The 22,717-nt window shown below is 45.0% G+C and overlaps 1 protein-coding gene across 2 annotated transcripts in view; it reads right to left on the bottom strand.

Moving 5' to 3' along the window:
- Window positions 1-12,187: 12,187 nt before the first annotated feature.
- Window positions 12,188-22,717, bottom strand: part of RASIP1 (Ras interacting protein 1) — a 159,038-nt gene continuing 148,508 nt past the window's right edge. For both annotated transcript variants that reach the window (XM_056543470.1, XM_056543471.1), the window contains exon 12: window positions 12,188-12,858. In XM_056543470.1, the coding sequence (XP_056399445.1) occupies window positions 12,662-12,858 (197 nt within the window). In that variant the 3' untranslated portion in view covers window positions 12,188-12,661. The remainder of the gene's footprint in view (window positions 12,859-22,717) is intronic.

The raw sequence follows: 22,717 nt of genomic DNA, 5'->3' as shown, positions 1-22,717 counted from the left end.
CAGCGCGATTACCAGCTTCCACTTCCTGTCTTTCTGCTGATCCCATTGATTTGCATGGGACTTTAAACAAAAACTCTGACCCTCACAAATGGGGGTAGTTAAGGGTTAAATTAACTATCCTATATTTTAAGTGGACATATAAGTAACATATGACCAAGTATTATCAAAATATCTCTGGCCATTTGGAAGTAATGCAGTATCACATATTTCCCATAGACTTGTATGGGACTTTAAACATAAACCCCGAACCTGACAAATGGGGGTGAGTAAGGGTTAAATCACCTATTCTATATTTGTTGTTGACATATAAGTAACATGTGTGCCAAGTTTCATGTTAACATCTTTAGCCGTTTGGACATGATGCTGGAACATACACACATACATACACACATTGAGTTTTATATATATAGACTAGCTGAGTACCTGGCGTTGCCCGGTTTTTCCTTCCTAATCCTTGTTGGGAAGCAAAATCAACAAAGGAGGAAGCTTTTGACTTCATATCCCCTCCTCAAATCTCCACCTCATATCCTGTCCTCATATCCCGTCATCATATCTCAACCTCATATTCTGAATTTTGTGATACTGTGGCAAGGAAAGGGTGTATTTACTTGGCTCACCCTGGAGTTAATGAGGCAGCAGAGAAGGGAGGTGTGTTTATAAGGGAGAGAAACAGTGTAGTCTTTGCCAGCAGGCTGGCTGTAGGGGAGAGACACGGGTCCTTGCTGAGGAACACACAGCCCGAGCTGTGAGTGGCCCAAAGAGTGGTGTGAACTGTGAATAGAAGGTTGCAGGAGGCATATGTTTAACTGGCTGAGGGTAGATACCCAGTTATTAGTCAGGGCATGCTGATCTGTGTAGTTAGTGACCAGATGGTCTAGGATTTTATTTTGTTCCTGCTTTATGTTTATTTTTTTCCTGCAACCTGTCTGAATAAAGCTGGCAAGGTGCCAGACTTGCATTAAAACTGTTGTCTGCCGGTTTATTGAGAGGAAATGTGTCCCGTGGCAGTGTCCAAGACGATTCCGGAGCTATCCCCAAGGAGGAATCCTCACACCTTCTATCTCGTCCTTATATCGCGACCTCATATTCCATCCTCCTATCTCAACCTCATATCCCGACCTCATATCCTGTCCTCATTTCCCGTCCTCATATCCTGAACACATATGTCGACCTCCTATCCCAACCTCATATCCCATCCTCATAACTTATCCTCATATCTCGACCTCCTATCCCAGCCTCCTATCCCATCCTCATATCTCAGCCTCATATCCCATCCTCATATCCCGACCTCCTATCTCAACCTAATTTCCCGTCCTCCTATCACAACCTCATATCCCGTCCTTATATCCCGACCTCTTATCCAGTCCCCATCCTCACATCCCGTCCTCATATCCAAACCTTTCGTCCCATCCTCATATACTGTCTACAGATAGAACTGATTTGTGATGAAGATATTGTAAGCTGAAAATAGAAGGGGACGTGGCTTTGTTGGACTGGGCGTGATTTGCAAGCAAAACAAAACTGATGCACAAAAAGGGTAGATAATAAAAGGGATGGGGCTTAAAATGTGGGCGTGTCTTTGTGAGATGGGGGGTGACTTGCAAGCTGGATTGACACATTCACCAGGAGCTTGTTGAGTAAGGTACTGGAAGTCCCATATACTTGCATGGGACTTGAACCAAAAACCCATCTTTTATATAAGGGTGTAGATAAGGTATTTGACATATGAGTAATATGTATACCAGGTATTATTGAAATATCTACAGCCATACGGAAGTTATTGTGGGAACATACATTTCCCATTGATTTGCATGGGACTTTAAACAAAAAAAAACAACCCTCACAAATGGGGGAAGTTAACGGTTATATTAACTATCCTATATTTTAAGTGGACATATAAGTAACATGTGACGAAGTAATATCGAAATATCTCCAGCCATTTGGAAGTTATGCAACAACATATATTTCCCATATAAAATGTAGAGCGGAGCTTGTTGAGTAAGGTACTGGAAGTCCCATATACTTGTATGGGACTTTAAACAAAAACCCAGACCCTGGAAAATGGGGGTGGGTAAGCATTAAGTTACCTATCCTATGTTTGTTGTTGACATATAAGTAACATGTGTATCAAGTTTCATGTTAATATTTTTAGCCGTTTGGACGTGATGCTGGAACATACATACATACATACATTTGGGGAGATTTATCAAAACCTGTGCAGAGGAAAAGTTGTCCAGTTGCCCATAGCAACCAGTCAGATCGCTTCTTTCATTTTTCACAGGCCATCATGAAAATGAAAGAAGCAAGCTGATTGGTTGCTATGGGCAACTGGGAAAGTTTTCCTCTGCACAGGTTTTGATAAATCTCCCTCATTGAGTTTTATATATACTAGCTGAGTACGTAGTGTTGCCAGGTTTTTCCTTCCTAATCCTTGTTCGGGAGGAAAATCATCAAAGGAGGAAGCTTTTGACTTCATATCCCATCCTTATATATTGTTGTCATATTCCAACCCCATATCCTGTCCTCATATCTTGACCTCATATCCCAACCTCCTATCCTGACCTCCTCTCACGACTTCATATCCCAACCCCCTATCCCGTCCTCCTATCCCGACCTCCTATCCCATCCTCCTATCACTCCCTCCTATCTCATCCTCATATCTCGACCTCATATCCCATCCTCCTATCCCAACCTCCTATCTTGTCCTCCTATCCCGTCCTCATATCACAACTTCCTATCCCGTCCTCATATCTCAACCTCATATCCCGTCCTCATAGCCCGACCTCATAGCCGACCCCATATCCCGTCCTCATATGCCGACCTCATATCCCGTCCTCCTATCCCGTCCTCCTATCTTGACCTCCTATCCTGTCCTCCTATCCCATCCTCCTATCCCGTCCTCCTATCCCGTCCTCCTATCCCGTCCTCCTATCCCAACCTCATATTCCATCCTCATAGCCCGACCTCATAGCCCGACCCCATATCCCGTCCCCATATCCCATCCTCCTATCCCGACCTCATATCCCTTCCTCATATCCCAACCTCATATCCCATCCTCATATCTCGACCTCATATCCCATCCTCATATCCCGACCCCATATCCTGTCCCCCGGAGCTTGTGGAGTAAAGTACTGGAAGTCCCATATACTCGCATGGGACTTGAAACAAAAACCCATCTTTTATGTAAGGGTGTAGGTAAGGGTTAATTTAACTATCATATCTTTTTATTTGACATATAAGTAATATGTGTACCAGGTATTATTGAAATATCTCCAGCCGTACGGAAGTTATGTGGGAACATACATTTCCCATTGATTTGCATGGGACTTTAAACAAAAACCCTGACCCTCACAAATGGGGGTAGTTTAGGGTTAAATTAACTATCCTATATTTTAAGTGGGCATATAAGTAACATGTGACCAAGTATTATCGAAATATCTCCAGCCGTTTGGAAGTTATGTAGTAACATATATTTCCCATAGACTTGTATGGGACTTTAGCCTGTTAACGACCATGGACGAGTATAGACGTCCAGTTTGGTGGCCGTTCCCGCAAATGGACGTCTATACTCGTCCATTATTGCACTGGGCAGCACCCATGAGATCGCGGCAGGGACTCGGCTGTATCACACAGCCGGGATCCTGCTGCACTGCCGGGACTAAAGTAAACTTTGGTCCCGGCAGTTTTAACCCTTATAGCCGCGGTCGGAAGGGGCTCCCTCTGTCTCCTCTGCAGCACCCCGCATCGCGATCGCGGGGTGCCGTGTGTGGCCGCGGCTGGCCGGAGCCTGCCGCACTGCCGGGAGTGAAGTTCACTTCACTCCCGACAGTTTAACCCTTACAGCCGCAGTCTGAAGTGACCGCGCGCTGTAAGGAGTTCTGACAGAGGGAGGGGGCTCCCTCTGTCTCTCCTGCAGCACCCCGGAGCTGCTGCATACCTGGGCAGCCGGGGGTCCTAAAAAGACCCACAGGTCTGCCCTAGGTATTGCCTGTCAGGACGTGCACGTCCTGATATGCTGCCTGCTAGTGAAAACTGGTAGGCAGCATATAACTGCAATGCTTTTGTTACGCCGAGCGCTCCGGGTCCCCGCTCCTCCCCGGAGCGCTCGCTTCACTCTCTCCGTTGCAGCGCTCCGGTCACGTCCTCTGACCCGGGGCGCTGCGATCCCGCTGCCAGCCGGGATGCGATTCGCGATGCGGGTAGCGCCCGCTCGCGATGCGCACCCCGGCTCCCCTACCTGACTCGCTCCCCGTCTGTTCTGTCCCGGCGCGCGCGGCCCCGCTCCCTAGGGCGCGCGCGCGCCGGGTCTCTGCGATTTAAAGGGCCACTGCGCCGCTGATTGGCGCAGTGGTTCCAATTAGGGTAATCACCTGTGCACTTCCCTATATTACCTCACTTCCCTTGCACTCCCTTGCCGGATCTTGTTGCCTTAGTGCCAGTGAAAGCGTTCCTTGTGTGTTCCTTGCCTGTGTTTCCAGACCTTCTGCCGTTGCCCCTGACTACGATCCTTGCTGCCTGCCCCGACCTTCTGCTACGTCCGACCTTGCTTCTGCCTACTCCCTTGTACCGCGCCTATCTTCAGCAGCCAGAGAGGTGTGCCGTTGCTAGTGGATACGACCTGGTCACTACCGCCGCAGCAAGACCATCCCGCTTTGCGGCGGGCTCTGGTGAAAACCAGTAGTGGCTTAGAACCGGTCCACTAGCACGGTCCACGCCAATCCCTCTCTGGCACAGAGGATCCACTACCTGCCAGCCGGCATCGTGACAGTAGATCCGGCCATGGATCCCGCTGAAGTTCCTCTGCCAGTTGTCGCTGACCTCACCACGGTGGTCGCCCAGCAGTCACAACAGATAGCGCAACAAGGCCAACAGCTGTCTCAACTGACCGTTATGCTACAACAGTTACTACCACAGCTTCAGCAGTCATCTCCGCCGCCAGCTCCTGCACCTCCTCCGCAGCGAGTGGCCGCTCCTGGGCTACGCCTATCCTTGCCGGATAAATTTGATGGGGACTCTAAGTTTTGCCGTGGCTTTCTTTCCCAATGTTCCCTGCATCTGGAGATGATGTCGGACCTGTTTCCCACTGAAAGGTCTAAGGTGGCTTTCGTAGTCAGTCTTCTGTCCGGAAAAGCCCTGTCATGGGCCACACCGCTCTGGGACTGCAATGACCCCGTCACTGCCTCTGTACACTCCTTCTTCTCGGAAATCCGAAGTGTCTTTGAGGAACCTGCCCGAGCCTCTTCTGCTGAGACTGCCCTGTTGAACCTGGTCCAGGGTAATTCTTCCGTTGGCGAGTATGCCGTACAATTCCGTACACTTGCTTCAGAATTGTCCTGGAATAATGAGGCCCTCTGCGCGACCTTCAAAAAAGGCCTATCCAGCAACATTAAAGATGTTCTGGCCGCACGAGAAATCCCTGCTAATCTACATGAACTCATTCACCTAGCCACTCGCATTGACATGCGTTTTTCTGAAAGGCGCCAGGAACTCCGCCAAGATATGGACTCTGTTCGCACGAGGCGTTTCGTCTCCTCGGCTCCTCTCTCCTCTGGTCCCCTGCAATCTGTTCCTGTGCCTCCCGCCGTGGAGGCTATGCAGGTCGACCGGTCTCGCCTGACACCTCAAGAGAGGACACGACGCCGTATGGAGAACCTCTGCCTGTACTGTGCTAGTACCGAACACTTCCTGAGGGATTGTCCTATCCGTCCTCCCCGCCTGGAAAGACGTACGCTGACTCCGCACAAAAGTGAGACAGTCCTTGATGTCTACTCTGCTTCTCCACGTCTTACTGTGCCTGTGCGGATGTCTGCCTCTGCCTTCTCCTTCCCTGCTGTGGCCTTCTTGGACTCTGGATCTGCAGGAAATTTTATTTTGGCCTCTCTCGTCAACAGGTTCAACATCCCGGTGACCAGTCTCGCCAGACCCCTCTACATCAATTGTGTAAATAATGAAAGATTGGACTGTACCATACGTTTCCGCACGGAGCCCCTTCTTATGAGCATCGGATCTCATCATGAGAGGATTGAACTTTTGGTCCTCCCCAATTGCACCTCGGAAATTCTCCTTGGACTTCCCTGGCTTCAACTTCATTCCCCTACCCTGGATTGGTCCACTGGGGAGATCAAGAGTTGGGGGTCCTCTTGTTCCAAGAACTGTCTAAAACCGGTTCCCAGTAACCCTTGCCGTAACTCTGTGGTTCCTCCAGTAACCGGTCTCCCTAAGGCCTATATGGACTTCGCGGATGTTTTCTGCAAAAAACAAGCTGAGACACTACCTCCTCACAGGCCTTATGATTGCCCTATCGACCTCCTCCCGGGCACTACTCCACCCCGGGGCAGAATTTATCCTCTCTCTGCCCCAGAGACTCTTGCCATGTCCGAATACGTTCAGGAGAATCTAAAGAAGGGCTTTATCCGTAAATCCTCCTCTCCTGCCGGAGCCGGATTTTTCTTTGTGTCCAAAAAAGATGGCTCCCTACGTCCTTGCATTGACTACCGCGGTCTTAATAAAATCACGGTTAAGAACCGCTACCCCTTACCCCTCATCTCTGAACTCTTTGATCGCCTCCAAGGTGCCCACATCTTCACTAAATTGGACTTAAGAGGCGCCTATAACCTCATCCGCATCAGAGAGGGGGACGAGTGGAAAACGGCATTTAACACCAGAGATGGACACTTTGAGTATCTGGTCATGCCCTTTGGACTCTGCAACGCCCCTGCCGTCTTCCAAGACTTTGTCAATGAAATTTTTCGTGATCTGTTATACTCCTGTGTTGTTGTATATCTGGACGATATCCTAATTTTTTCTGCCAATCTAGAAGAACACCGCCAGCATGTCCGTATGGTTCTTCAGAGACTTCGTGACAACCAACTCTATGCCAAAATTGAGAAATGTCTGTTTGAATGCCAATCTCTTCCTTTTCTAGGATATTTGGTCTCTGGCCAGGGACTACAGATGGATCCAGACAAACTCTCTGCCGTCTTAGATTGGCCACGCCCCTCCGGACTCCGTGCTATCCAACGCTTTTTGGGGTTCGCCAATTATTACAGGCAATTTATTCCACATTTTTCTACCATTGTGGCTCCTATCGTGGCTTTAACCAAAAAAAGTGCTGATCCCAAGTCCTGGCCTCCTCAAGCAGAAGACGCCTTTAAACGACTCAAGTCTGCCTTTTCTTCGGCTCCCGTCCTCTCCAGACCTGACCCTTCCAAACCCTTCCTATTGGAGGTTGATGCCTCCTCAGTGGGAGCTGGAGCTGTTCTTCTACAAAAAAATTCTTCCGGGCATGCTGTCACTTGTGGTTTTTTCTCTAGGACCTTCTCTCCAGCGGAGAGGAACTACTCCATCGGGGATCGAGAGCTTCTAGCCATTAAATTAGCACTTGAGGAATGGAGGCATCTGCTGGAGGGATCAAGTTCTCCTGTTATTATCTACACCGACCACAAGAACCTCTCCTACCTCCAGTCTGCCCAACGGCTGAATCCTCGCCAGGCCCGGTGGTCTCTGTTCTTTGCCCGATTTAATTTTGAGATTCACTTTCGTCCTGCCGATAAGAACATTAGGGCCGATGCTCTCTCTCGTTCCTCGGATGCCTCAGAAGTTGATCTCCCTCCGCAACACATCATTCCACCTGACTGCCTGATCTCCACTTCTCCTGCCTCCATCAGGCAGACTCCTCCAGGGAAGACCTTTGTTTCTCCACGCCAACGCCTCGGAATCCTCAAATGGGGTCACTCCTCCCATCTCGCAGGTCATGCGGGCATCAAGAAATCTGTGCAACTCATCTCCCGCTTCTATTGGTGGCCGACTCTGGAGACGGATGTTGGGGACTTTGTGCGAGCCTGCACTATCTGTGCCCGGGATAAGACTCCTCGCCAGAAGCCCGCTGGTTTTCTTCATCCTCTGCCTGTCCCCGAACAGCCTTGGTCTCTGATTGGTATGGATTTTATTACTGATTTACCCCCTTCCCGTGGCAACACTGTTATTTGGGTGGTCGTTGATCGATTCTCCAAAATGGCACATTTCATCCCTCTTCCTGGTCTTCCTTCTGCGCCTCAGTTGGCTAAACAATTTTTTGTACACATTTTTCGTCTTCACGGGTTGCCTACGCAGATTGTCTCGGATAGAGGTGTCCAATTCGTGTCTAAATTCTGGAGGGCTCTCTGTAAACAACTCAAGATTAAATTAAATTTTTCCTCTGCATATCATCCCCAGTCCAATGGACAAGTAGAAAGAATTAACCAGATCTTGGGTGATTATTTGCGACATTTTGTTTCCTCCCGCCAGGATGACTGGGCAGATCTCCTTCCATGGGCCGAATTCTCGTATAACTTCAGGGTCTCTGAATCTTCCTCCAAATCCCCATTTTTCGTGGTGTACGGCCGTCACCCTCTTCCCCCCCTCCCTACCCCCTTGCCCTCTGGTCTGCCCGCTGTGGATGAAATTTCTCGTGACCTTTCCATTATATGGAGAGAGACCCAAAATTCTCTCTTACAGGCTTCTTCACGCATGAAGAGGTTCGCGGATAAGAAAAGAAGAGCTCCCCCCGTTTTTTCCCCTGGAGACAAGGTATGGCTCTCCGCTAAATATGTCCGCTTCCGTGTCCCTAGCTACAAGTTGGGACCACGCTATCTTGGTCCTTTCAAAATTTTGTGTCAAATTAATCCTGTCTCTTATAAACTTCTTCTTCCTCCTTCTCTTCGTATCCCTAATGCCTTTCACGTCTCTCTTCTCAAACCACTCATCCTCAACCGTTTTTCTCCCAAATCTGTTCCTCCCACTCCTGTTTCCGGCTCCTCGGACGTCTTCTCGGTCAAGGAAATTTTGGCTGCCAAAAAGGTCAGAGGGAAAAATTTTTTTTTAGTAGACTGGGAGGGTTGTGGTCCTGAAGAGAGATCCTGGGAACCTGAGGACAACATCCTTGACAAAAGTCTGCTCCTCAGGTTCTCAGGCTCCAAGAAGAGGGGGAGACCCAAGGGGGGGGGTACTGTTACGCCGAGCGCTCCGGGTCCCCGCTCCTCCCCGGAGCGCTCGCTTCACTCTCTCCGTTGCAGCGCTCCGGTCACGTCCTCTGACCCGGGGCGCTGCAATCCCGCTGCCAGCCGGGATGCGATTCGCGATGCGGGTAGCGCCCGCTCGCGATGCGCACCCCGGCTCCCCTACCTGACTCGCTCCCCGTCTGTTCTGTCCCGGCGCGCGCGGCCCCGCTCCCTAGGGCGCGCGCGCGCCGGGTCTCTGCGATTTAAAGGGCCACTGCGCCGCTGATTGGCGCAGTGGTTCCAATTAGGGTAATCACCTGTGCACTTCCCTATATTACCTCCTTTCCCTTGCACTCCCTTGCCGGATCTTGTTGCCTTAGTGCCAGTGAAAGCGTTCCTTGTGTGTTCCTTGCCTGTGTTTCCAGACCTTTTGCCGTTGCCCCTGACTACGATCCTTGCTGCCTGCCCCGACCTTCTGCTACGTCCGACCTTGCTTCTGCCTACTCCCTTGTACCGCGCCTATCTTCAGCAGCCAGAGAGGTGTGCCGTTGCTAGTGGATACGACCTGGTCACTACCGCCGCAGCAAGACCATCCCGCTTTGCGGCGGGCTCTGGTGAAAACCAGTAGTGGCTTAGAACCGGTCCACTAGCACGGTCCACGCCAATCCCTCTCTGGCACAGAGGATCCACTACCTGCCAGCCGGCATCGTGACAGCTTTAGAATACTAAGTATTCCAAAGCATTAAAAAGTGTAAAAATAAATAAAATAAAAGTGTAAAAATAAATAAAAATGTAATAAAAGTGTAAAAAAAAAAGAAAGAAAAAAAATATTAAAAATACATTTATTAAATGAATCTAATAAAAAAAAAAAAAGCATAATGTGTAGGATCGCATTGGCGGACATCCGCAGCATGTAATATGCTGCAGATGCCCACCATATGATCCTACACATTATGCAGCAGTCACGGTAATAAGCTTCCTGCTGCGGCTGGGTAGCTTTGTGTGTCCACTCATAGCGGTGGATTTCCCGCCAGCCCAGCCGCAGCAGTGATGGATATATTAGCCATGAGCGGGTGCTTATTCCCACAACATGGCAGATATATCCATCAGGAGCCTTAGCTGTCACAGACAGACGCGTTATACTGCTAGCCGACCAAGGACCAATCAGATAGGTCCCTGGTCCAGCCAATAACTTGTAAGGGTGCAGTATATAAATGGGGTCACTTGTGGGGATGGGGTTACTGTGCTGCCCTGAAAGCCAAATGGCGCTCCTCTCCTTCAGAGTCCTACCATGCGGCCAAGGAACCATATATGGCCTAAGCGGGGGTATTTCCGAACATGGGACAAGCAGCTAAATAAAATATAGGGTGCATTTCTTTCAATATTAGAAGTGATGTACAAAAAATATGTCCCACAAATGATGCATTTGTGAAAAAAAGCTAGTTTCGATTTTTTAACACTGACTTTGTAATAATTCCTGCCAAAAAATTATGGTATTAGAATACTCACTGTACCCCCTAGGGAGTACCTTGAGCGGTCTAGTTTTTATAATTGTGTCATTCGGGGGGGGGGGGGTTCCCATGTTCTACTACTTCTTGCTGCAAACCTTGCTTAGCACATAAAAATAAGATGTACTTTTCAAATTTTCAAAATGTCAAGTAAATTTGTTAGGCTTCTAATACATCTAAAATGTGAATAATAATAAAAAAAAGTTGAGAAAATAAAGTAGACATATGAAATAATAATTTTTGATAAAAAAATAAACATTATGTATAAATATATGCAACATATTAACGTCAAAATAACAAAAAATCTTATTTTTTTCAAAAATTTCACGGTTTCTTGCATTGTAAATAAAAAATACAAATCATATCGATTAACTTTTACTATTTTCATGTAGTACAACTTGTGGCAAAAAAATAATGTCAGAATTGTTTTCATTGGCAAAACATTACCAGAGTTATTCTCAAATAAAGACATTCATCCCAGATTTGAAAACATAGGCCTGGTCTTTGAGGGACGTACAGGCTTAATTAGCTTGGTTCTTAAGGGGTTAAGCAAAAACCCCGACCCTGGCAAATAGGGTAAATTACCTATCCTGTTTGTTGTTGACATATAAGTAACGTGTGCCAAGTTTCATGTTAATATCTTCATCCGTTTGGACGTGATGCTGGAACATACACACATACATTGAGTTTTATATATATACAAGCTGAATACCCGTCGTTGCCCGGTTTTTCCTTCCTAATCCTTGTTGGGGAGGAAAATAAGCAAAGGAGGAAGCTTTTGACTTTATATCCCGTCCTCATATATTGTTGTCATATCCCAACCCCATATCCCGTCCTCATATCCAGACCTCCTATCCCGACATCATATCTCAACCTCATATCCCGTCCTCATATCCCGACCTCCTATCCCGACCTCCCATCCCGTCCTCCTATCCTGACCTCATATCCCGACCTCCTATCCAGTCCTCCTATCCCATCCTCCTATCTCGACCTCCTATCCTGACCTCCTATACCGTCCTCCTATCCCGTCCTCCTATCTCGACCTACTATCCCGACCTCCTATCCCGACCTCCTATCCCGGCCTCCTATCCCGGCCTCCTATCCCGATCCTCCTATCCCTGTCCTCCTATCCCGGTCCTCCTATCCCGTCCTCCTATCCCGATCTCCTATCCCGACCTTTAATATGTGTACCAGGTATTGAAATATATCCAGCCCTACGGAAGTTATGTGGGAACATACATTTTTCATTGATTTGCATGGGACTTTAAACGAAAACCCTGACACTCACAAATGGGGGTAGCTAAGGGTTAAATTAACGATCCTATATTTTAAGTGGACATATAAGTAACATGTGACGAACTATTATCGAAATATCTCCTGCCGTTTGGATGTTATGCAGTAACATATATTTCCCGTTGACTTGTATGGGACTTTAAAAAAAAAAACCAACCCTCACAAATGGGGGAAGTTAACGGGGGAAGTAAGGGATAAATCACCTATCCTATGTTTGTTGTTGACATATAAGTAACATGTGTGCCAAGTTTCATGTAAATATCTTTAGCCGTTTGGACGTGATGCTGGAACATACACACATACATACATACATACACACACACACACACACACGTTGAGTTTTATATATATAGATAGATTTCAGTAATAGTTTTTGAACTTATACAGAAAACAATTTCAAGACAAGTGGTAGTTTACTGTATCTAGAGTGTAGTTTACTGTATCTAGAGTATACATATGACATATTTATCCAGTAACATCTTAAACAGTCCATTCTGAGCAGGTACAAAAGAATATAAAATGGTTGTAGTTGTATTATGGCAAAGAGCATTTATATATAAAGCTATAAATTAATGTCAGAGAACTAGCATTCAGTAATTTTAAAAAGTGTCTTGTTTGACATTATATATATATATATATATATATATATATATATATATATATATATAGTTGGAAAATGGAATGAAAAGAATGTGGTTCTTAATCCATGCTGTCCAGTCTTAAATGTAAATGACACAATATATATAGTCATCACCATCACAATGTATTGCCTGAATGGGTTATATAATACTTTTCAATCAAGATGGATACAATTCAAGTCCTATATTGAAACTTTTATTTTCCGATTTGTATCCTTGGGAACATTACATTAGTTACACTTTCCTACTGGCTGTTCTCCACCCGGTATAAAGATCTTTGGTTGACAGGCAGTGATTTCTGTTCAAGGTCCCAAACAAATCGTCTAAGCTGACACAACTGCTTGTGAAAGGCGTCATTAGGTATGTGTTGGGAGAGTTGCATGCGGAAGTTGTCACAAGGTAGAATCAATGGAGGATGATCGGTGAAGCTCTCAAAAATATCTGATAAGGAAAAAAACTGGTTATTTAGAATACAATTTACAGGTAACATCAATCTTTTTCTCAAAATTAAGACATATATTCACTTTCTTCACTTCAATCTTTTTTATTTATTAAACCCAATTGTGTTGCCAAACCAATTTCTATGAACAAACAGCCTCTGGTAATAATGTTTTCTTTAAGGTCATATAAAGTATATAAAACAGTATGTACCAAAACAAAACATACAGAATATGCATACAAATGTGTGCATATGAAAAAAGGGGGGAGGGAATATAGAAAGGTGGAAACTTGCACCTGAGTCATGAAAAATGAAGGACCAAATGAAAACATAGACAGAAGTAGCCATACACCTGAGTAGTCTAAAGCAAGAAACCAAAGCAAAAGGTTGACTTTTTGGCTAGGTTCTATTGGAGTAGTGGTGTAGTGTGCCAGTGGTTTATGTGGTTTTCTATAAATTTACAACTTTTTTTGTTTAGTGTGTAACTACTTTTGCACAATAAATATACCTAAAATGGTTATACCAAGACTACAACTTATCATCTATCTAGCAATCCGTGAGGAGCAGTGGTGTATGTGCACATCAGTCTGTGTATGTGTCACCCCACTCAAACTCTATGAGGCTAAGTTTCCTATTGTTTTACTTTATTATTATTTTTTCTGGCAGTTTTTGGAAAACTGCCACTGCAGTTTTTGAGCCAAAGTCAGGAGTGGATCCATAAGGGAGGAGAAGTGTAAGTCCTTACTTTATCTGTCCTATTCCTTTTGAATACACTTCTGGCTTTGGCTCAAAAACTGCAGTGGCATTTTTCCAAAAACTGACAGAAAAAAAACCTATTGGAAACTTAGCCTTTGGCTGGCAAATAATGGAATACAGAACCTTGTTATCTCAAATAATCACCAAACCACACGGGGGGACCTAGTGAATGACCTGCAGAGAGCTGGGACCAAAGTAACAAAGGCTATCATCAGTAACACACTAAGCCGCCAGGGACTCAAACCATGCAGTGCATGTCTGGGCCTGTCTGAAGTTTGCTAGATAGCATTTGGATGATCCAGAAGAGTATTGGGAGAATGTTATATGGTCAGTCAGATAAAACCAAAGTTGAACTTTTTGGTAAAAATTTAACTTGTCGTGTTTGGAGGAGAAAGAATGCCGAGTTGCATCCAAAGAACACCATACCTACTGTGAAGCATGTGGGTAGAAACATCATGCTATGGGGCTGTTTTTCAGCTAAGGGACCAGGACGACTGATCCGTGTAAAGGAAAGAATGATTTTGAGTGAAAACCTCCTTCCATCAGCAAGGGCATTGAAGATGAAATGTGGTTGGGTCTTTCAGCATGACAATGATCCCAAACACACCAACCGGGCATTGAAGGAGTGGATTCGTAAGAAGCATTTCAAGGTTCTGGAGTGGCCTAGCCAGTCTCCAGATCTCAACCCCATAGAAAACCTTTGGAGGGAGATAAAATTTTGTGTTTCTCAGAGACAGCCCCAAAACATCACTGCTCTAGAGGAGATTTGCATGAAGGAATGGGCATAAATTCCAGCAACAGTGTGTGAAAACCTTGTGAAGACTTACAGAAAACATTTGACCTCTGTCATTGCCAACAAAGGGTATATAACAAAGTATTGAGATCAACTTTTGTTATTGACCAAATACTTATTTTCCACCATAATTTGCAAATAAATTCTTTAAAAATCAGACAATGTGATTTTATGGATTTTTTTTCTCATTATGTCTCTCATAGTGGGAGAACTTGCACAATTGGTGGCCAACTAAATTATTTTTTTCCCCACTGTATCATCTATTATGTTCATTTATTCTAGATCAGTGGTTCTTAACCTTGTTGGAGGTACTGAACTCCACCAGTTTCATATGCGCATTCACAGACCCCCTCTTAATTGGAAAAATAAAACATTTTTCAAATTCAAAACATAGGCGGTATATATTTAAGTATATATTCTTACGAAGTGTACACTGGCACCAAAGTCCAGAGTACAGGGGGTGCTCACAGATAATGCAGGTACAGTTCATGTAGCAATAAATTTCCGGCAAGAAAGTCAGAAAAATTATGGAGCACTCACCCCGATTATTAAACTTTAACAGATGCGTTTATTTCATGCTTGACATCACACAATACAGTACGGAGCAGGACATACAGGGGCGGACACGAGGCAGGGGCTGACAGACAAACGGAGGAGCAACAATTGTTTCACACCATCTCGGCGCTTCCTCTGGCTCCAGACTGACGTCACTACGTTGAATCGCGTCTTTTATGCAAGAGGTAGACGTCACTCGTGGTGGACATACACAGGTAAGTAAAAAATTATTTTCGTTAAAGACAATATTTCACAAAGTGACAAGTGCAAAACATAAGATGTTAAAAACAAGTTTCAATTCAGCTATTTCATATGAAGACTCCTAATTCATCTTATCATTAAAGCCTAGAGGTCCCATAGCGTCCAGGCGAATTATCCACCTGGCTTCCGCCTGCATTAACGCTTTGTGTCTATCGCCTCTTCGATTGGATATATCCACCCGTTTGATGCCGGCGAATTTTATACAGGATGGATCGCCTGCATGTACAAGTCTGATGTGTTGAATCAGTTTTTGTACTCCGGTCCCTGTTTGGACAGAATGAAGGTGTTCTTTAACTCGGACAATCATCTGTCTTTTTGTCTTGCCAACATAGAAAAAGCCGCAAGGGCAAGTAAGGCAGTAAACTACATTAGCAGTTTTGCATGTTATAAACTGTTTTACTCTTACATATTCTCCGCCCAATTTTAGGATATTGTTAGAGATATTAGCTTGGCAAAGAGAGCAGTTTCCACATTTAAAATTACCTATAGGCCGTGAGTCAGTTAACCAATGACTTTTAGGTTTGTGTGTTCTTTTAGTACTGTTAATAAAATTGCAGATTGTTTTATTCCTGCGGTACGTGACAATTGGTGTCTTGGAGAACATATTCTTTAGATCCTCATCTTGTTCAAATATAAACCAATTCCTTTTTATGGTGTTTCTAATAATGTATTTCATGGGTGAATTATTGAAAGAGAATGTAAATCTTTCATCTTGTCCGTTTAGATTTTTCTTTTTATTGTAGTTTTGTAGTAATTCTTCCCTTGTTTTAAGTTCTACTTTGCTAAAGGCATTATCAATTTTAGTTGGGGGATACCCCCGTTCTAGAAAGCGGATATATAGTTCTTGTGCTTGTTTTAGAAATGTTTCCCTGTCATTGTTAATCCTTTTGATTCTAACGAATTGTCCGTAGGGGATGCTTTTTTTAATATGGATTGGATGGGAACTTTTAAAGTGGAGCAACGCATTTTTAGATATGGATTTTCTATAAGAAGAGGTTATGATGTTATTATTTACAATGTTAATGTTGACGTCAAGAAAATCTAGGGATTGGTTGCCAAAGACATGTGTAAAAATCATATTTACGTCATTAATTGTATTTAATGTGATACAAATCTGGAAAATTCATCCTCACTCCCGTCCCAGATGACAAAGATATCATCTACAAAGCGCAGGAACATTTAAATTTTCCCTATAAAGGAGTTGGAGGGAGTGAAGACAAATCTTCTTTCAAACACAGATAGGAAGATATTTACGTAGGTACAAGATACCGGAGTACCCATCGTGGTACCGTTTGTTTGGGCATACCAGTTACCATCACATTGAAAAGTTTTTTTTTTTTGAGAACGAAAAGAAGGGCTTCACCAATAAATGAAATGTATTCAGGGAATTTATCTGAGAAACCAAGCTATTCCTGGACAGCCTGTACACCCGCACATGATGACTTACATTCTCTTTCAATAATTCACCCATGAAATACATTATTAGAAACAAAAGAAAAAGGAATTGGTTTATATTAGAACAAGATGAGGATCTAAAGAATATTTTCTCCCAGACACCAATTGTCACGTACCGCAGGAATAAAACAATCCACAATTTTATTAACAGTACTAAAAGAACACACAAACCTAAAAGTCATTGGTTAACTGACTCACGGCCTATAGGTAATTTTAAATGTTGAAACTGCTCTCTTTGCCAAGCTAATATCTCTAACAATATCCTAAAATTGGGAGGAGAATATGTAAGAGTAAAACAGTTTATAACATGCAAAACCACTAATGTAGTTTACTGCCTTACTTGCCCTTGCGGCTTTTTCTATGTTGGCAAGACAAAAAGACAGATGATTGTCCGAGTTAAAGAACACCTTCATTCTGTCCAAACAGGGACCGGAGTACAAAAACTGATTCAACACATCAGACTTGTACATGCAGGCGATCCATCCTGTATAAAATTCGCCGACATCGAACGGGTGGATATATCCAATAGAGGAGGCAATAGACACAAAGCGTTAATGCAGGTGGAAGTCAGGTGGATAATTCGTCTGGACACTATGGGACCTCTAGGCTTTAATGATAAGAACAAAATAGGAGTCTTCATATGAAATAGCTGAACTGAAACTTGTTTTTAACATCTTATGTTTTGCACTTGTCACTTTGTGAAATATTGTCTTTAATGAAAAAAATTTTTTACTCACCTGTGTATGACCACCACTAGTGACATCTACCTCTTGCATAAAAGACGTGAATCAACGTAGTGACGTCATTCTGGAGCCAGAGGAAGCGCCGAGATGGCATGAAACAGTTGTTGCTCCTCCGCTCGTCTGTCAGCCCCTGCCTCGTGTCCGCCCCTGTATGTCCTGCTCCGTACTGTATCGTGTGATGTCAAGCATGAAATAAACGCATCTGATCTGTTGAAGTTTAATAATCGGGGTGAGTGCTCCATAATTTTTCTGAATTTCTTTCTGAAAATATATTTAAGTATATATTTATACATAGGTGCACAAAATGAACAAAACCATTAAGAACAAAGAACAAAACCATGAAAACATTATTTTCACACAAAAACAAAAACATAATGAATATTTACTGCAAATCAGTGTGACATCTGCTGTTGTCTTTCAGAGACCAGTTCAGAAATGTGCGGCTTTACCTTGGCAAGTGCCACTCTCATGTCATTTTCACATCAATGGCAGTGTTCCCCCACACTAGGCAGGCAGTGTTCCCCCACATTAGGCAGGCAGTGTTCCCCCACATTAGGCACACAGTTCCCCCACATTAGGCACACAGTTCCCCCACATTAGGCAGACAGAGTCCCCCCACATTAGGCAGGCAATGTTCCCCACATTAGGCAGGCAGTGTTCCCCCACATTAGGCAGGCAGTGTTCCCCCACATTAGGCAAGCAGTGTTCCCCCACATTAGGCAGGCAGTCTTCCCCCACATTAGGCAGGCAGTGTTCCCCCACATTAGGCAGGTAGTGTTCCCCCACATTAGGCAGACAGTTACCCCACATTAGGCAGGCAGTGTTCCCCCACATTAGGCAGGCAGGGTTCCCCCACATTAGGCAGGCAGTGTTCCCCCACATTAGGCAGGCAGTGTTCCCCTACGTTAGGCAGGCAGTGTTCCCCCACATTAGGTAGGCAGTTTTTCCCCACATTATGTAGGCCAGTGGTCTTCAACCTGCGGACCTCCAGATGTTGCAAAACTTCAACTCCCAGCATGCCTGGACAGCCAACGGCTGTCCGGGCATGCTGGGAGTTTAGTTTTGCAACATCTGGAGATCCATAGGTTGAAGACCACTGATGTAGGCAGTGTTCCCCCACAGACATACAGCCTCAAGCCATATACAGTGTATGGCTGGAGGCTGTATGCCTGTGTACTGCCCACTTCAGTGCTCCGAAGCTCGGAGCACCGAAGATGATGTGCTGCTGGTCACTTATCAAGCTGGCCAGCGCGCGTCTTCCTCCTTCTCTATCCTCTGGTCCTCGGCGCCTTCATTTCCATGGGCGCACGAACGGGACGTCAGTGACGTCCCGGCGTGCGCTATGTCCCGGCGGCCCTGCGTTTTTAAACTTAACGCGGGGCCTCAGGGAGTAAATAGTGATGGGGGGAATCGCTACAGGACGGGCAAACACCGGCTCTGTTCGGGGCCCTGGGCCAGCTCGAAGCCCCAAGCAATTGCTTGGTTTGCCTGTCCTGTGCGAACTCCCCCGCCGAACCCCCGGGAATGACTCACCGAACACCTGGGGTTAGATCGAATCCAGGTTAAGAATCACTGTTCTAGATATATATCATTCATTGTAATTCTGGAATAACCCTGTAGTCAGGAGGCTCATTTTTATTCCCCTAATAATAACGACGCTGGTCTCGGCAGTTGCAGCAGGAGCCAAGCCATATGTGACAGTTGAATTCTGTTGCCAATTCCATGGGATCAGCATCTCAGCCCTCAAAATGCCAGTGCTGTTATTGTACAGTGCTAAGTGTTAGGTACCTTCCCACTGCCCTGTAACAATATGGCACTGAGCAGGAAGGGGCTGATGGTTATGTGGTTTAGTTTGTAAAACTACTGTTTACCTGCCCAAATTGTGTATCCATTAAAACTGTATTTAACCCCGTAAGAACTCAGCCCATTTTCACCTTAAATGGGATACTCCGGTGGAAAACTTTTTTTTTTTTTTATCATCTGGTGCCAGAAAGTTAAAACAGATTTGCAAATTACTCTATTAAAAAATATTAATCCTTCCATTACTTATTAGCTGCTGAATACTGCAGAGGAAATAATTTTTGGAACACAGTGCTCTCTGCTGACATCTGCTGTATTTTTGGTCACTTTTTATATCACGAAAAAATTTATAAAAAGCAATCAAAAAGTCCGGTCAATGCAAATATGGTACCGCTAAAAACCTCAGATTATGGCGCCAAAAATTAGCCCTCATACCACCCAATACGCTGAAAAATAAAAAAGTTATAGGGGTCAGAAAATGACAATTTTGAACGTATACATTTTCCTGCATGTAGTTATGATTTTTTCCAGAAGTACGACAAAATCAAACCTATATAAGTAGGATATCATTTTAATCGTTTGGACCTATAGAATAAAGAGAAGTTGTCATTTTTACCGAAGAATGTACTGTGTAGAAACGGAAGCCCCTAAAAGTTACAAAGTTGCGTTTTTTTTTTTTTCAATTTTGTCTCACAATGGTTTTTTTTTTTTTCCTGTTTTGCCGTAGATTTTCTGGTAAAATTACTGAATTCATTAAAAAGTAGAATTGGTGGCGCAAAAAATAAGCCATAATATGGATTTTTAGGTACAAAATTGAAAAAGTTATGATTTTTTTAAAGGTAAGGAGGAAAAAAGGAAAATGCAAAAGCGGAAAAACCCCGGGTCCTTAAGAGGTTAAGGACTAGAGATGAGCGAACTTACAGTAAATTCGATTCGTCACGAACTTCTCGGCTCGGCAATTGATGACTTATCCTGTGTAAATGAGTTCAGCCTTCAGGTGCTCCGGTGGGCTGGAAAAGGTGGATAAATTCCTAGGAAAGAGTCTCCTAGGACTGTATCCACCTTTTCCAGCCCACGGGAGCACCTGAAAGCTGAACTAATTTATGCAGGAAGTCATCAACTGCCGAGCCGAGAAGTTCGTGACGAATCGAATTTACTGTAAGTTCGCTCATCTCTATTAAGGACCATCGACGTACGCGTAAGTCTAAGCTCCCTGATAGTTAAGGACCAAGGACGTACACGTTCATCCATGGGAAATTGGTCCCTGTCGTGCGCCAGGCGGGGACTGAACCGGGATGACTGCTGTTATCGATCAAGACACCCACGATCCCCCTAAAGGGATGGGAGTGAGGTGGCAGGGGTGCCATGCCTCCTATCCCTGCTATTGGTCATATAAATTCGATTCGTCACGAACTTCTCGGCTCGGCAATTGATGACTTATCCTGTGTAAATGAGTTCAGCCTTCAGGTGCTCCGGTGGGCTGGAAAAGGTGGATAAATTCCTAGGAAAGAGTCTCCTAGGACTGTATCCACCTTTTCCAGCCCACGGGAGCACCTGAAAGCTGAACTAATTTATGCAGGAAGTCATCAACTGCCGAGCCGAGAAGTTCGTGACGAATCGAATTTACTGTAAGTTCGCTCATCTCTATTAAGGACCATCGACGTACGCGTAAGTCTAAGCTCCCTGATAGTTAAGGACCAAGGACGTACACGTTCATCCATGGGAAATTGGTCCCTGTCGTGCGCCAGGCGGGGACTGAACCGGGATGACTGCTGTTATCGATCAAGACACCCACGATCCCCCTAAAGGGATGGGAGTGAGGTGGCAGGGGTGCCATGCCTCCTATCCCTGCTATTGGTCATATAGAAGCGATGACCAATAGCAGATCAGGGGCGGGGGTTTAACTTTCAGTTTCCCCGTTCTGCCCACCCACAATAGGCAGGGCAGAATGAGGAAACTGACAGAGGACCGGCGCCGAAGATCCACTTGGGCGAGGAAGGGCCCAAGTGGGCGAGGCTGATCGGCCGACGGCGATGTCGTGCGACTGGCTTCCTGGATCCTACGGAAGCCGGTTAGTTGCCTAGCAACTTCTGGAGGGCTACAGTTTGAGAGCACTATACAGCTGTTTGGGCATGCTGAGATTTGTAGTTTTGCAACAGCTGGAGGGCTACAGTTTGGAGATCACTGTGCAGTGATCTCTAAACTGTGGCCCTCTAGATCTTGCAAAACTACAAATCCCAGCATGCCCACACAGCAGTTTGCTGTTTTGGCATGCTGAGATTTGTAGTTTTGCAACATCTGGAGGGCCACAGTTTGGAGATCACTGTGCAGTGGTCTCTAAACTGTAGCCCTCCAGATATTGCAAAACTGCAAATCCCAGCATGCCCAAACAGCAAACAGCTGTCTCGGCATACTGGGAGTTGTAGTTGCGTACCTCCAGCTGTTGCATAACTACATCATGATCCCTTTGGCGATCAGTACATGCTGGAAGTTGTAGTTTTGCAACAGCTGGAGGCACACTGGTTTGAAAATACTGAGTTGGGTAACAGAACCTGAAGGTTTTCCAACCAGTGGGCCTCCAGCTGTTGCAAAAGTACAACTCCCAGCATACACAGTCCGTCAGTACATGCTGGGAGCTGTAGTTTTTAAACTGCTGCAGGTTTGCCCCCCATGTGAATGTACAGGGTACATTCACACGGGCAGGTTTACAGTAAGTTTCCTGCTTCAAGTATGAGCTGCGGCAAATTTTTCTACGCAGCGCAAACTCCTTGTGGGAAACTCACTGTAAACCTCCGCCCATGTGAATTTACCCTAAAAACACTACACTACAGTAACACATAATAAAGGGCAAAACACTACAAATACACCCCCTTACACTGTCCCCCCCCCAATAAAAATGAAATACATGTTGTATGGCAGTGTTTCCAAAACAGAGCCTCCAGCTGTTGCAAAACAACAACTCTCAGCATTTCCGGACAGCAACTGACTGTCCAGGCATGCTGGGAGTTTAACAACAGCTGGAGGCACCCTGTTTGGGAATCACTGGCATAGAATACCCCTATGTCCACCCCTATGCAATCCATAATTTAGTCCTCAAATAAGCATGACGCTCTCTCACTTCAGAGCCCTGTCATATTTTAATGTAACAGTTTAGGGCCACATAAGGGGTATTTCCATACTCGGGAGAAATTGCACTTTCTCCTTTTACCCCTTATGGAAAGGAAAAGATGGGGTCTACACCAGCCTGTTAGTGTAAAAAAATAAAACATTTTACACTAACATACTGGTGTTGCCCCGTACTTTTAATTTTCACAAGAGGTAAAAGTAAAAAATGACCCCCAAAATTTGTAACGCAATTTCTCCTGAGTACGGAAATACCCCATGTGTGGGCGTTAAATTCTCTGCGGGCGCACAACAAGGCTCCGAAGTGAGAGCGCACTATGTACATTTGAGACCAAAATTGGTGATTTGCACAGGGGTGGCTGATTTTACAGCGGT

Source organism: Hyla sarda, chromosome 10 (assembly GCF_029499605.1).
Source record: "Hyla sarda isolate aHylSar1 chromosome 10, aHylSar1.hap1, whole genome shotgun sequence".
NCBI classification, from domain to species: Eukaryota; Metazoa; Chordata; class Amphibia; order Anura; family Hylidae; genus Hyla; species Hyla sarda.
The sequence above is the reverse complement of the archived record's forward strand: the minus strand, read 5'-3'. Positions and strand labels throughout refer to the sequence as shown.